The 14294-nt window shown below is 48.4% G+C and overlaps 1 protein-coding gene across 4 annotated transcripts; it reads right to left on the minus strand.

Annotated features, from left to right (window-relative positions):
* Positions 1-5556: 5556 nt before the first annotated feature.
* Positions 5557-14076, minus strand: CIMAP1B (ciliary microtubule associated protein 1B). 4 transcript variants are annotated; one of them, XM_058191602.1, is made up of 7 exons: positions 14000-14076; positions 12622-12758; positions 11154-11357; positions 10515-10616; positions 10229-10350; positions 8864-9004; positions 5557-8091 (listed from the first exon to the last, which is right to left on the minus strand). In XM_058191602.1, the coding sequence occupies exons 2-7, from the start codon at positions 12636-12638 to the stop codon at positions 7853-7855; spliced, it is 825 nt and encodes a 274-aa protein (XP_058047585.1). In that variant the 5' UTR covers positions 12639-12758; positions 14000-14076; the 3' UTR covers positions 5557-7852. The 4 variants fall into 4 exon arrangements, with proteins under 4 accessions (XP_058047585.1, XP_058047587.1, XP_058047586.1 ...); XM_058191604.1 differs by having other exon boundaries at positions 7956-8091; positions 12618-12758; XM_058191603.1 differs by lacking the exon at positions 14000-14076 and adding an exon at positions 13238-13384 and having other exon boundaries at positions 7956-8091; positions 12618-12758.
* Between the last annotated feature and the right edge of the window lie 218 nt (positions 14077-14294).

Consider the following 14294-nt stretch of genomic DNA (forward strand, 5'->3'; position numbering starts at 1 on the left):
TAAGAAAAGGGAAAAGTTTATTTTTAAGCCCCTGAGTGATGCAGCATGATCCCAAATGGGGCAGCCCCCTCTCGGTCCCCCAACTGGGTTAGAGGGGTGGAGCTACTGTACCTTTCAATGCCAGGGAGCCCCCCCCCCCACCTTGCCCTCCCCCCCTCCCGCCCAGACCTTTAAAAAACAGAAAAGGGCAGTGGGCCAGCAAGGCCCTGAACTGGACACTGACCTTAAGCCCCACGGAGTTTTCCCGTGTCCTGAACTGACCTCTGTTTGTGTGGCTGACAAGCCTCAATGGTCAGCCAGGTTCTGAGATACTCACCGATTAGTTTATATTTTATTTTTTAAAAAACATCTAACCTTGTTTTAAAGCATTTTTTAATTTTTTTTTAATAATACAGTTAATCCTCAACTGTTGTTCATTTCGTGACTTTTCCAAGTTTCAACGGCACTGAATAAAGGGACTTATGACCCATAATCTTCCTAACCCATAAAGCTTCCTAACAAACAGGAAGCAGCAGGTGAAGCTAAGCAAGATCACATCAAATACCTGTACAATTAGCACAGGGGCCCCCCAAGGCTGTGTGCTCTCCCCACTTCTCTTCTCTCTGTATACCAATGACTGCATCTCCAATGATCCATCTGTTAAGCTACTGAAGTTCGCAGATGACACAACAGTGATTGGTCTCATTCGAGACAATGATGAATCCGCATATAGACGAGAGGTCGAACGACTAGCCTTGTGGTGCAACCAAAACAATCTGGAACTGAACACACTCAAAACCGTAGAAATGGTGGTAGACTTTAGGAGAAACCCTTCCATACTTCCACCTCTCACAATACTTGACAACACAGTATCAACAGTAGAAACCTTCAAATTTCTAGGTTCTATCATATCGCAAGATCTCAAATGGATAGCTAACATCGAAAACATCATTAAAAAAGGACAACAAAGAATGTTCTTTCTGCGCCAACTCAGTAAGCTCAAACTGCCCAAGGAGCTGCTGATCCAATTCTACTGAGGAATTATTGGGTCTGTCATTTGCACCTCTATAACTGTCTGGTTCGGTTCTGCAACCCAACAAGAAAAACACAGACTTCAGAGGATAATTAGAAATGCAGAAAAAATAATTGCTACCAACTTGCCTTCCATGGAGGGCCTGTATACTGCACGAATCAAGAAGAGGGCCGTGAAAATATTTACAGATCCCTCGCATCCAGGACATAAACTGTTTCAACCCCTACCCTCAAAACGACGCTATAGAGCACTGCACACCAGAACAACTAGACACAAGAACAGTTTTTTCCCGAAGGCCATCACTCTGCTAAACAAATAATTCCCTCAACACTGTCAAACTATTTACTGAATCCGCACTACTATTAATCTTCTCATCGTTCCCATCACCCATCTCCTTCCATTTATGACTGTATGACTATAACTTGTTGCTGACAATCCTTATGATTTATATTGATATATTGACCATCAATTGTGTTGTAAATGTTGTACCTTGATGAACGTATCTTTTCTTTTATTTACACTGAGAGCATATGCACCAAGACAAATTCCTTGTGTGTCCAATCACACTTGGCCAATAAATTCTATTCTATTCTATTCTATTCTATTCTATTCTATTCTATTCTATTCTATTCTATTCTATTCTATTCTAATCAAGAGAAGTTTCCTCTCGGTTGACAAGGTCTCACTCATCATCTTCAGGCTGGTGCTCTGCTCGCACAAGCATGAAGTCAAAAGCACCAGCCTGAAGATGACGAGTGAGACTTCGTCGAAACGTCGCCAAGATACTCTCAACCTTACATGGGAAAAGACCCGAGTATGCCAAGACCTACATACCTATACCTGTGAAAACCTACGAAAACATATAAGGTATATTCCAACTTCCATTAAACAGTGTGTCGTCTGGGTATAAATATCTTTGTGCAATAATAATCAAAGTTTACAACAATATTCATTACATTAATATTAATTCTCTGATTTTATAATACTAATATTGAACATTATAAACATATTCACTTCTCCCTCTTAACATAGCTTCTAATAAGAATATAACAGGAATATTAAACATAATAATAGAATAGAATAGAATTTTTTTTATTGGCCAAGTGTGATTGGACACACAAGGAATTTGTCTTGGTGCAGATGCTCTCAGTGTACATAAAAGAAAAGATACCTTCATCAAGGTACAACATTTACAACACAATTGATGGTCAATATATCAATATAAATCATAAGGATTGCCAGCAGCAAAGTTACAGTCATGCAGTCATAGGTGGAAAGAGATTGGTGATGGGAACGATGAGAAGAATCCTAATCATCATCATCATTATAGTGTTTACATCTCTCTCTCAGCGTATTTTCTATATTTCATTAATCTTCTTTTATTTCCCTATTTCTAGCTTCCGTTTTTATTTTCTAACCATCGATAAAATAATTCCCATGTTGTGTAGTAGTCGGTTTGTTTTCTCCTTAATTGCAAGTGTTAATCTAGTCATTTCTGCACATTCTAATATTTTCCTAATCACATTCTCATCTGTAGGGATCTCTTCCCTTTTCCAATTTTGTGCGAATACAATTCTAGCTGCAGTTAATACATGAATAATTAGATGTGCATTCCTCTTACTGTAGGTTTCAGGTAAAATCCCCAACAGAAATATTTCTGGTTTTAAATCAATGTGCTGTTTTATCATCTTTTCCAGCCACATATGCATTTTTGTCCAGTATTTTTTTTTTTTGCTTCTACCCATGTCCACCACATATCAAATTATTGATTATCAATAATAATCAAATTATTCTCCAAAGCACCTGAGCATAGAACAAGAAGCAATGGGTGGAAACTAATCAAGGAAAGAAGCAACTTAAAACTGAGGAGAAATTTCCTGACAGTTAGAAGAATTAATAAGTGGAACGACTTGCCTGCAGAAGTTGTGAATGCTCCAACACTGGAAATTTTTAAGAAAATGTTGGATAGACATTTGTCTGAAATGATGTAGGGTTTCCTGCCTGGGCAGGGGGTTGGACTAGAAGACCTCCAAGGTCCCTTCCAACTCTGATATTATATTATTATTATTATTATTATTATTATTATTATTATTATTATTATTATTATTATTATTATTATTATTATTATTATTATTATTATTATTATTATTATATGATAATAAGACCTCGTGGCACTTCCAACATTTAGCTGACTTATCTTTAAACATCTTTGCCAACCTCATTGGTGCAAAGTGCCATCTATAAAACATTTTATACAAATTTTCTTTATATGCAGTTGACATTGTTGATTTATAGTTCCTGACCCGTAATTTTTGCCATCTATCTAGTTCTATTGTGTAGCCAAAGTTTTTTTGCACAAGCTATCATTGCCTCCTTCACTTGTTCATCTTCCAATCTGATACCCAGTAAGTACCTATAGGAATGGCCTTGAGCAACAAGGGGGAAGAGCGGCAACCGAAGCAACAGTCGGATACAAGAGACCTGACTCCAGGCTAGAACCGTAATCTGAAAAAGCATCTCAGACCAGACCTGCCTAATTCTCAGGAAGTTAAAGGGTGTCGTGTCCCACTCCTCCGCTGACGGCCAGGTCAGGGAAATCCGAATCAGGCTTGCCTCTGCAGCTCTGCCCAAAGTCCTAGCAAAGTCCTTAGAGCAGGCAGGAGACCAGAAAGTGACTTCAGCAAGATAAGTTCGACTTTGCCTGACTCAGAGACTGCCAGAAAGCAGATCCTTTATATAGGCCCTGGGGTGTGGCTCCATGACTCAGCACTTATCCAGGCCTGCCCCTCCCTTCCTTCTGTTGCCTCCGCCTATCAAGTCTTCTGACGCGAGGGTCACTCCAGTCGGCAGCTGTTGGTAATTGACCTTCCTCAGGCTCACATGCTGTGGGGGAGGGGGAGGGGTCTAGTTGCTCCGTTTGCCTGGGCATGGAGCCAGGGCTGGGGCCGGGACGTGCCCCCTCCTCCTCAGCCTGTCTGGGCATGGAGCCAGGGCTGGGGCCGGGAGGCATACTAGGACATTCCTCAGCGTTCGGAAGCAGATAAGAAGACCCCGGCTGTGGTGAGAGTGGGCAAGACACAACAAAGGGATGGAGAATGGAAGCGCATTCAGACTTGCCTCTTTCAAGTATTATAACCTTGTAATGAAAATACTGGTAGTACAGGGAATTCTTGATCTACGACCATTCATTTAGTGACCGTTCAAAGTTACAACAGCATTGGAAAAAGTGGCTTGTGACACTTTTTCCCACAACCGTTGCAGAACCCCTGTGATCAGGGGATCAAAATCCAGAGTCCTATTTATGACGGTCGCAGTGTCCTGGGGCCACGTGATTTTGTGCGACCCCGGGACCTTCTTTTGCGACCTTCCGACAAGCCAAAGTCAATGGGGAAACCAGATTCACTTAACAACTGTGGCAAGGAAGGTCTTAAAATGAGGCAAAGCTCACTTACCAACCGTATAGATACAAACTTAAAGTGAACCGCTCCAAACTCGATTGCAGAAAATACGACTTCAGTAACAGAGTTGTTAATGCCTGGAATGCACTACCTCACTCTGTGGTTTCTTCCCCAAACCACCAAAATTTTAACCTTAGACTATCTACTGTAGACCTCCCCCCATTCCTAAGAGGTCTGTAAGGGGCGTGCATAAGAGCACCAGCGTGCCTACCGTTCCTGTCCTAATGTTCCCTTTAATTGTATTCACTTTATGTATTCAATTCATGCTTATACTTATATATATTTTTATTTTTTTTATTTATTGTTTCAATTTCTATACCGCCCTTCTCCCAAAGGACTCAGGGCGGTTTACAGCCAAAGTAAAAACAATTAGTACAATTTTTAAAACCAGTTTAAAAGGAAATTTAGAGTTGGTTGAAGAACTTAAAACCAATAAAACCCCTTATTAAAACCCCACTAGGCCAGTCCTGCACGGTGAAACAGAAATGTTTTCGGCTTGTGTCGAAAGGTCCGAAGATCAGGGAGTTGACGGATACCTGGTGGTAGCTGGTTCCAGAGGGTTGGTGCCCCCACAGAGAAGGCCCTTCCCCTGGGCACTGCCAGCCGACATTGACTGGCCGACGGCACCCCGAGGAGAACCTCCCTATGGGAGCGCACTGGTCGATGGGAGGTCGCCGGTAACAGCATATTAGATTAGATATATTATCTAATACGTACTCAATAAATAAATAAATAAATAAAAATAAAAAATAAAAAAGTAACACCGAGCAACATAAATTTTTGGCCCAGTTGCAGTCACAAACCGACGATTACCTGGATTATAACCTTACACTACAAGTAGGATGAGCCTGCTATGCCTTTCGCTTCCTAACCTGGCCTACCTTGGAGGGTTGGCAGCCTACGCTGTGGCAGAAATTGTGCACGATTTTATCAGGAGAAACGGTGCAACGTGGAGCCATTTTGCAAACCAACGACAAACACCTCCCCCCACCCCCTTTACCGGAGTCTCTTTCCGGGGCCTTTTTGGTCCAAGGTAAAGATGCACAACTAGACATTTGTTTTATTTATTTAATTTGTTTATTTGTTTGTTTGATTGATTGATTTGTCGCCTATCTGGCCATGGGGCCACTCCAGGCGGCTTACAACAATGAAAAGGACGGCATGAAAAGAACGTAAGTAGAAGAGAAGTAAAAAAATAAGCAATGAAAAAGAACATGATGTTAATAATACATCAATATGACATCTAGGAAAGATGGACGGGTGGAAAGCAGAGAATGGGAAGCGGGGGGGACTCCGCCATCAATTCAGCAGCCCCCTCCCATATGGAACTGCCCCATGGGCACCTTGGGCCAACCGGCAGAGTCAGGTCTTCAGGCTCCTATGGAAGGAGGGTGGTCTCAGGAGGTCTCCAAACTTGGCCACTTTAAGACGGGCGGACTTCAACTCCCTGAATTCCTCAGCCAGCGGGGTCTCCAAACTTGGCAGCTAAGATTTGTGGACTTCAGCTCCCAGAGTTCCTCAGTCGGGGGGGGGTGTCTCCAAACTTGACAACTTTTAAGATTTGTGGACTTCCGCTCCCAAAATTCCCCAGCCGGCCATGCTCTCTTGAGCTTGGTTGTTTTCTTGTAGGCATTTTGTGGCCCAGCTAGGGGAACATGATCAGTGCTTCGAAGCCTTCTAATCCAATTCTTCTAGCCCTGATGATGTTACCTCGTTGGATCATAAAAGTACGTACTGCAATGAAGTACAGTAACAGATAAGAGAGCACCAAGGGCCCCACAGTCCTACCTCCTCCTGTTTCTCCTCCCCGTCCCACCTTCTAGCACTGATGATGTTACCTGCTAGTTGGATCATGAAACATCTGCAAACAAGCAAACAAGCTCCGAGAGAAACAAGGACCCCACAGTTCAACCCTCAGTTACAAATATTCTCGTCCTTTGGCATGCCAGATGTTGTCCCTCCATCCCACCATCCTTCAATTCACACCCAAAGTCTGCCCACTGGAGGGCAATGCCAGATCCGGTCATTTTAAGCTCCATAGACCAGGGGTCACCAAACACAGCCACTCTTGATTTGGGGACTTCACATCCCAAACTTCCTCAGCTGGGGGTCTCCAAACATGGCAACTTTTCAGACTTGTGGACTTCAAATCCCAGAATTCCTAAGCCAGGGGCCTCCAAACATGGTCACTTTTAAGACTAAAGGTAAAGGTTCCCCTCGCACATATGTGTTACTCGTTCCCGACTCTAGGGGGCGATGGTTATCTCCGTTTCAAAGCCGAAGAGTCAGCACTGTCCGAAGATGTCTCCATGGTCATGTTGCCGGCATGACTAAATGCCAAAGGCTCACGGAACGCTGTTACCTTCCCACCAAAGGTGGTCCCTATTTTTCTACTTGTATTTTTACCTGCTTTCGAACTGGTAGGTTGGCAGAAGCTGGGACAAGTAACGGGAGCTCATCCCGTTATGCGGCACTAGGGATTCGAACCAGTGGTAAAATCCAAATTTTTCAACTACCGGTTCTGTGGGTGTGGCCTGTTGGGTGTGGTGTGGCTTGGTGGGCGTGGCAGGGGAAGGATATTGCAAAATTTCCATTCCCACCCTACTCTGGGGCCAGCTACAGGTGGTATTTGCCAGTTCTCCAAACTACTCAAAATTTCCGCTACCGCTATCCAGAACCTGCTGGATTTCACCCCTGATTCGAACTGCTGAACTGCCGACCTTTCGATCGACAAGCTCAGCATCTTAGCCACTGAACCACCGCATCCCTTTTAAGACTAGTGGACTTCAAATCCCATAATTCCACAAGTCTTAAAGTGGGCAGGTTTGGAGACCCCTTCTGTAGACTAACACCTGGCTCCTAGTTTGCGGGGTGCTTCAGGACGCTGAGGCAGAATGGCCCCAGGTCAGTGTGAGTTTGTGTTTCCACAACCACAGTGGTCGGAAAACCGCAGCCGGCAAAGTTTTCCCATGCCAGGCAGTGGTGTGATTTGTACCAGTTATGCCGGCCATGCAATCTGCCCCTTCAGTCACTGAATGGGGCACGGACCGCTTAAAGAATCCATAAAATGGGTGCAAAACAAATCAAAGTGCTGCAATTGAAGCTATGGGCAGCATTGATTCCAGCGAGGTGGCCGCCATCTTGACTTTTTTGACACCCCCCCCCCAAAGAAGGCTGATCGGTTGATTGATCTTTTGAACCCTGGTTCATGTCAGGGGTCAAAAAAAAAATTGGTGGGTTTCCAAAGGCCAGATACCAAATGTCCGCCTGGCACAGCAATCCGGCCAAACGGTCAGAACAGTGGGACACCCCTGGACATTGGGGCCTCCTCCCCCCACTTCGTAGGGGAACTGGAGCGGATCCCTGAGTCGCCCCCCTCCTTCTAGTCTGAGGACCCTCCCAAGCCTCCCAATGCTTCTGCCCAGCAAGACTCCCCCTTCCCTGCCCCACACGGGAACCTCCCGCCCACCCCCCAAAGCATCGACCAGAGACCCAGACTTGGCAAAGAATGGCTTCTTGTCCGGCCCGCCCAGCCGTGGCCTAATCTGCCACGTCCACAATGAGAGGAGCCACGTAGTCCGAGTGGCGGATCCCAAAGGTCAAGCCACGGAGCGGATTGTGCTGTGGGGTTTGGAGAGGGGGGAGGGAAGAGAAGGAAAGGGGGAAAAAAGAAGGCAGCGTTATTCCTGGGGGAGGGCGAGGAGAAGGGGAGGGGGCTAGGAAGCTGCCCCCCAGCCTCGCAGAAGAGGTCGGCTTGAAGTTGGCAAAATTGGGGAGGGGGGCGTGGGACCGTTACGACCACGAGGCCTCCATTGTGGTCGTAATTCGAGGACGCCCTGCACTGTAAGGAAGGAGACGATTAAGCGAGTGGTTGACCTGCTTTGCGACCGTCGTGAGTTACAACCATGACTAGAAGACTCTGTTATGGTCGTAACTCGAGGACTCCCTGCACTGAGGGAGCTCCACCAATCTCATTGTACATTTGTTGTGCAGTGACAATAAAGGTTATTATTATTATTATTATTACTGTAAGGAAATGAGATGTTTGAAACTAAGCAGGTGGCTGTCTTGCTTTATGACCATTGCCAGTTACGCCCATGAGGGGCAGGCTCCATTAGGGTCAAAACTTGAGGACTCCCCGTATTGGCAGAAGGGAAGAGGCAATTAAAATTAACCAGGTGGCTGTCTTGCTTTATGACCATTGTCAGTTACGCCCGTGAGGGGCAGGGTCCATTAGGGTCGTAACTCGAGGGCTTTGCCAAAGGAGGCCAAGGAAGCCAAGGGTCGAAAGGAAGGACTGAGTTGGGGAGCAGCCCCCCTCCCCCTGGCGTCCCATGACCCCTCGGCTACAGGGGAGCCCCGCAGAAGCCCCTCTCCCCTTGTAGGCCCTCACCTTCTCCGGACTGTAGGCCCCGGGGCCCGGAATGATGGTCGTGTCCCCCGGAAGCATGTTCCGCGCAATGATGCTGTAATGCGGGGGGCGATTCTTGTAGACGCTGGTCTCCACCACACGGTAATTGCAAGGCCCCGGAGTCTGCGGGGGGGGGGAGGTTGAGCATCACAAACCGTCTGCACACCCCCCCCCAGAGCCCCAACCCCCCCACCCCATCCAGAACTGTGGCAGAGTAATGGGGGAGGGGTAGCTTTGCCCGTGTAACACATTTATTGCATGAGCTGCTGGATTTCCAGATGCCATTCAATAGCATAGAGCTGGAAGGGACCTTGGAGGTCTTCTAGTCCAACCCTGGACCATTTCAATCAATCAATCAATCAATCAATCAATCAATCAAAATAGAGCTGGAAGGGACCTTGGAGGTCTTCTAGTCCAACCTGCTGCTCAAACAGGGAAACGGATAGGACAGGACAGGACAGGACAGGACAGAACAGAACAGAACAGAACAGAACAGAACAGAACAGAACAGAACAGAACAGAACAGAATAGAATAGAATAGAATAGAATAGAATAGAATAGAATTTATTGGCCAAGTGTGATTGGACACACAAGGAATTTGTCTTGGTGCATATGCTCTCAGTGTACATAAAAGAAAAGATACGTTCATCCAGGTACGACATTTACAACACAATTGATGATCAATATATCAATATAAATCATAAGGATTGCCAGCAACAAGTTACAGTCATACAGTCATAAGTGGAAAGAGATTGGCGATGGGAACTATGAGAAGATTAATAGTAGTGCAGATTCAGTCAATAGTTTGACAGTGTTGAGGGAATTATTTGTTTAGCAGAGTGATGGCCTTCGGGAAAAAATAGAATAGAATACGATAGAACAGGATAGGATAGATAGGATAGGATAGATTTTATTGCATTTGAGGGGTTTGGGTGTGTGCACGTTTTGGGCACTTGGTCTGGAAAAGGTTAGCCATTTTTTTTTTTTTGCATTTATATCCCGCCCTTCTCTGAAGACTCAGGGCGGCTTACACTATGTTAGCAATAGTCTTCATCCTATTTGTATATTTACAAAGTCAACTTATTGCCCCCAACAATCTGGGTCCTCATTTTACCTACCTTATAAAGGATGGAAGGCTGAGTCAACCTTGGGCCTGGTGGGACTTGAACCTGCAGTAACTGCAAGCAGCTGTGTTAATAACAGACTATCTTAGCAGTCTGAGTCACAGAGGCCCTTGCTGGCAGATAGCAGATAGTGTATAGCATATAGCATATAGAGAAGAGAAGAGAAGGGGGAAGGGGAAGAGGAAGGGGAAGAGGAAGAGGAAGAGGTTAGGGGTTCCCCTACCCGGCTGAGGTCCTCGTAGAAGCTGCCAATGGCGCTGCGTCCAAACATGGAGTAATTGGGGGCTGAGCTCTTGCCGATCACCTTGGGCCCCAGCATTGGAGGGAGGCCGTAGGCGGCAGGCCCTGGAGGGCGAGGAAGGGGACAGTCAGGGTTTGGGGAGGGGCTTTGCAAGCAACCCAACTCAAAGCAAGGCAAAATAACACAACGCAGCAGAGCAGAGCAACACAAAGCAAAGCCACCCAACCCAAAGCAACACAAGGCAACACAACAAAGCAACACAACTCACCCGGCGTCTGTTCGTTTTGGAAGTCCTTTGTCCGTGAAGCCATGGAGTAATTTGGGGGACACGGATAAGCCAACTTCCCGGCTTTCTCCGGAGAATAGCGACCTGCGAATGAAAGAAAAGGTGGAATTCTCTTTGGTCCAAGAAGCGGGATCAGCTCGGGAGGTCATCGGAGAACAAGGGGTTGAAAAACCCCCAGCCCTTCCCCAAATAGAGCAGAACACAGGTAGTCCTTGAGTTACGACCGCAATCGAGCCCAACATTTATGTTGCTAAGTGGAACATGTGTGAGTTTGTACCATCTCACGACTTTTCTTGCCACCTTTGTTAAGTGAATCACCATGGTTGTTCAATTAGTAACCCGGTCATTAAGTGAATCCAGTTTCCCCATGGACTTGGCTCGTCGGAAGGTCGCAAAAGGGGATCACGTGAACCTCCCCCGGGACATTGCGACCGTCATAAATGTGAATCAACCGTCAAGCACCCGAATGTAAATCCGGTGAACCTGGGGATGCCGCAACGGTCATACGTGTGAAACATGGACGCAACTTTTTTTACTGGTGCTGTAACTTTGGACGGCCACTAAGCGAACTGTGATAAGGCGACCTAGGGCATTTTGGGGGCCCCCGATCCCAGCACTGACCTGGCCCCGGCGTCCGAAAGGTCGCCCCATCCCTGGGGCGCCCGTAGATGGAGTAGGCGGGAATGCCATCCTTGCCTCTCATAGTCATGTTGGTGGGCACCATGTAACCCGGCCCGGGAGAACAGCTCTCCAGCATCTGGAAACGTCGGCTGCCTATGCTGTAGGCCGGGGCCCGGAATCGAGAGGGATCGTGTTGTTGGTAACCTGTACGGAGGAAGAGGACGACGGTGTGAGTGAACGGGACCAGCGATGGAGAAGAAGCGCCCCATAGCTGGGCTCCTGCAGCCATCAAGCCCCCCTTCCCACCCACCCTCCCCGGTGCTAAGAAAGGGTGTGGGGTCCCCTGGTCTGCTCAACACCCATTGGGTCTCACTAGGGTCCATAGGATGGGTCAAGGGGTTGGTTTGTCCCAAGTGGGTAGAAGAAGAGACGTGACATGACTCTTGAGTCGGGCTGTTTTCTTGCAAACGTTTCAGGACCCAACTAGGGAACATCATCAGTGCTAGAAGGGAGTAGGATTTGTGGAGAAAAAGAGGAGGAGGGGGAGGAGGAGGAGGAGGATGGGATCATTACTGCTCTCTGAGCTGGATTGTTTTTTTTAAAGACATTTCATGACCCAGCTAGGGAACATCATCAGTGCACCAACCTCAGAAGGTGAGACAAGCCGTTTTAGGAATCAGGGACTTTCTTTGGGATGCAAATGCTTGGAAAAAAATTGCTTCAAGGTCCAATCTGAGTTAGTTTGTTTTAATTAGGTATTCTTTTGTGCCACTGACTATCAAAATGTTCCTTGACAGGAAGTTGGATGGATTAAAAAAAATACTCCTATCTAAAGCTTATGGTCAGATTCATTCATTCATTCATTCATAATACAGAATAACAGAATTCTGTTATTCAATCATTGATTGATTGATTGATTGATTGATTCTTTCTTTCCTTCCTTCCTTCCTTCCTTCCTTCCTTCCTTCCTTCCTTCCTTCCTTCCTTTTCTTTCTTTCTCTGACTCTCTCTCTGTCTGTCTGTTTCTCTGTTCCCCCCCTCTCTCTCACCTTCCCTGTCTGTCTGTCTCTCTCTCTCTGACCCTTCCTTCCTTCCTTCCTTCCTTCCTTCCTTCCTTCCTTCCTTCCTTCCTTCCGTCCGTCCTTCCTTCCTCCTTCCTTCCTTCCTTCCTTCCTTCCTTCCTTCCTTCCTTCCTTTCTTTCTCTGACTCTCTCTCTGTCTGTCTCTCTGTCTGTCTGTCTGTCTCTCTCTCTCTCTCTCTCTGTCTCTCTCTCTCTCTCTCTCCTTCCCCCCCTGTCTGTCTCTCTCTCTCTGACCCTTCCTTCCTTCCTTCCTTCTTTCCTTTCCTTCCTTTCTTTCTCATCCCACCTTCTTTCTTTTTAGAAAGAAGGCTGCGTTTTCCCCTCTTCAAAGAGTCAAAGGAGACCCCCGAATGTCTTTTGTGTGCAGAAGGCTGATGCTCACCCACATTTGTCGGGAGTCCATACTTGGGTCCAGGGCTGCTGTAGAGGGCAGCGATGGGTCCCCTCGGCCGGTGGGGTCTCCACGTTCCTACCCAGACGTCTGTGGACATCTCCGCTGGGTGGCGCTAACTCTTCAGTGGATCTGCAGGAGGAGGAAGAGAGAAGAATGTGGACCGACTAAGGCATTGCCCCGCTCTCCTGCAAAGCTGGGTCCGATCCATCATCCCCAGCCGGGCCTGAGAGGGTTGCCTTGGCCAGGGAGGGAGGGAGGGAGCAGGAGGAGGAAGGAATCAATCAATTAATTAAGAGAGCCTATTGTTTAACCAATCCTTTGGCAGGCAGGCTGGGCAACCAAACGGTGAAGTTTAGAAAGGATTGGTGCAGACTAGTGTTTCTCAGCATGGGCCCCTTTAAGATGTCCGGACTTCAGCTCCCAGAATTCCCCAGCCAGCTATGCTGGCTGGGGAATTCTGGGAGTTGAAGTCCGGACATCTTAAAGGGTCCCATGCTGAGAAACATTGATGCAGAAGTAGAGAAGGGGGGTGGTCCAACGAAGGTCAAGTGTCCCTCTGCCCATGGACTGGACTTCAGGTCAGTTGCTCTCTTCCTAGCCCAGCCTACCTCACAGGGCTGTTGTGATGAGCAGTGAGGGAAGAGATCAACTAAGGGATCCTATCCTCAACTCAAAGGGACCAGTGAAAGTCATCCATCCCTGCGCAGGGCATTGATTCTTTTGATGTGCCGGTCATTTGGGGGGTTAGTATAGAAACACCCCCGAATTTCGGTCCCTCTCCCCACCTGGATGGGGTCAGCTTGAGGAAATCAGGACGGTCTGGGGGAGGGAGGTGGCGGGGACGGGGGAAGGAAGAGCGAGGAGACCCGGGTTTTGAGACCCCCCTCCCCGGCCAGGCGCTGTCGGCCAACCGCCCCACCACCACCACCACTCGTGATGTGGCGCGAGGGAACCCCATCGAGGGGATCCCCGCGGGGAAGGGGAGGCGGGGATCGGTGCCTGCTGGATGGGGATTGGACCGGAGGGGCGTCCGCAGCCCAAACGGGGCGAAGGGATCTTATCTGGGATCTGGGAGTCGGAGCAGGGGGGAGATCCAGCCGCCTCTTCCCCTGCTCGAGGGTCCAGCTCCGGCAGGGACTGGCAGGGGGGGCTCGGCGGGATCCTCAGTTCTGGGGCGCAGGGGGACCTCTCCACCCCCACCCCCCGAAAGCGAACCAAGCTTCCCCCGAAATGGGTCGGGGGTCGGGAGAGCGAGGCAGGGGCAGAGCGGGTTGTGCGAAGGGGGTCCGGGGGAGCCCCCGCCCCCCAAAAAAGGAGGAGTCGGGGATCCCCCTCCCCGCTCGATCCCGCGCCGAAGGGGGCCCACCCACCTGGAGGCGGACCGCAGAGAGACCAGGCGCGAGGCAGACCGTAGAGGCGCCCGCGGGAGCAGCACAGCACTGAGCCCCCGCCCCCCCCCACCCGCTCCGGCCCCCATTGTGTACAGCGTTGCCCGGCAACTGGCCCGCCTTCCGCCCCTCCCGAGCGGATCCCTCCTCCCCCTCCGCCCATTGACCCCCCCTTCCTTAACCCCTCCCCCTTGCCCGGCCTCCGCGGACAGCCGCGAGAGCCCCTCCCGGGAGGTTTGGCGAAAAAGGCACTCTGCACACGCCCAGAGAGCGCCCT

Source organism: Ahaetulla prasina, chromosome 7 (assembly GCF_028640845.1).
Source record: "Ahaetulla prasina isolate Xishuangbanna chromosome 7, ASM2864084v1, whole genome shotgun sequence".
NCBI lineage: Eukaryota > Metazoa > Chordata > Lepidosauria > Squamata > Colubridae > Ahaetulla > Ahaetulla prasina.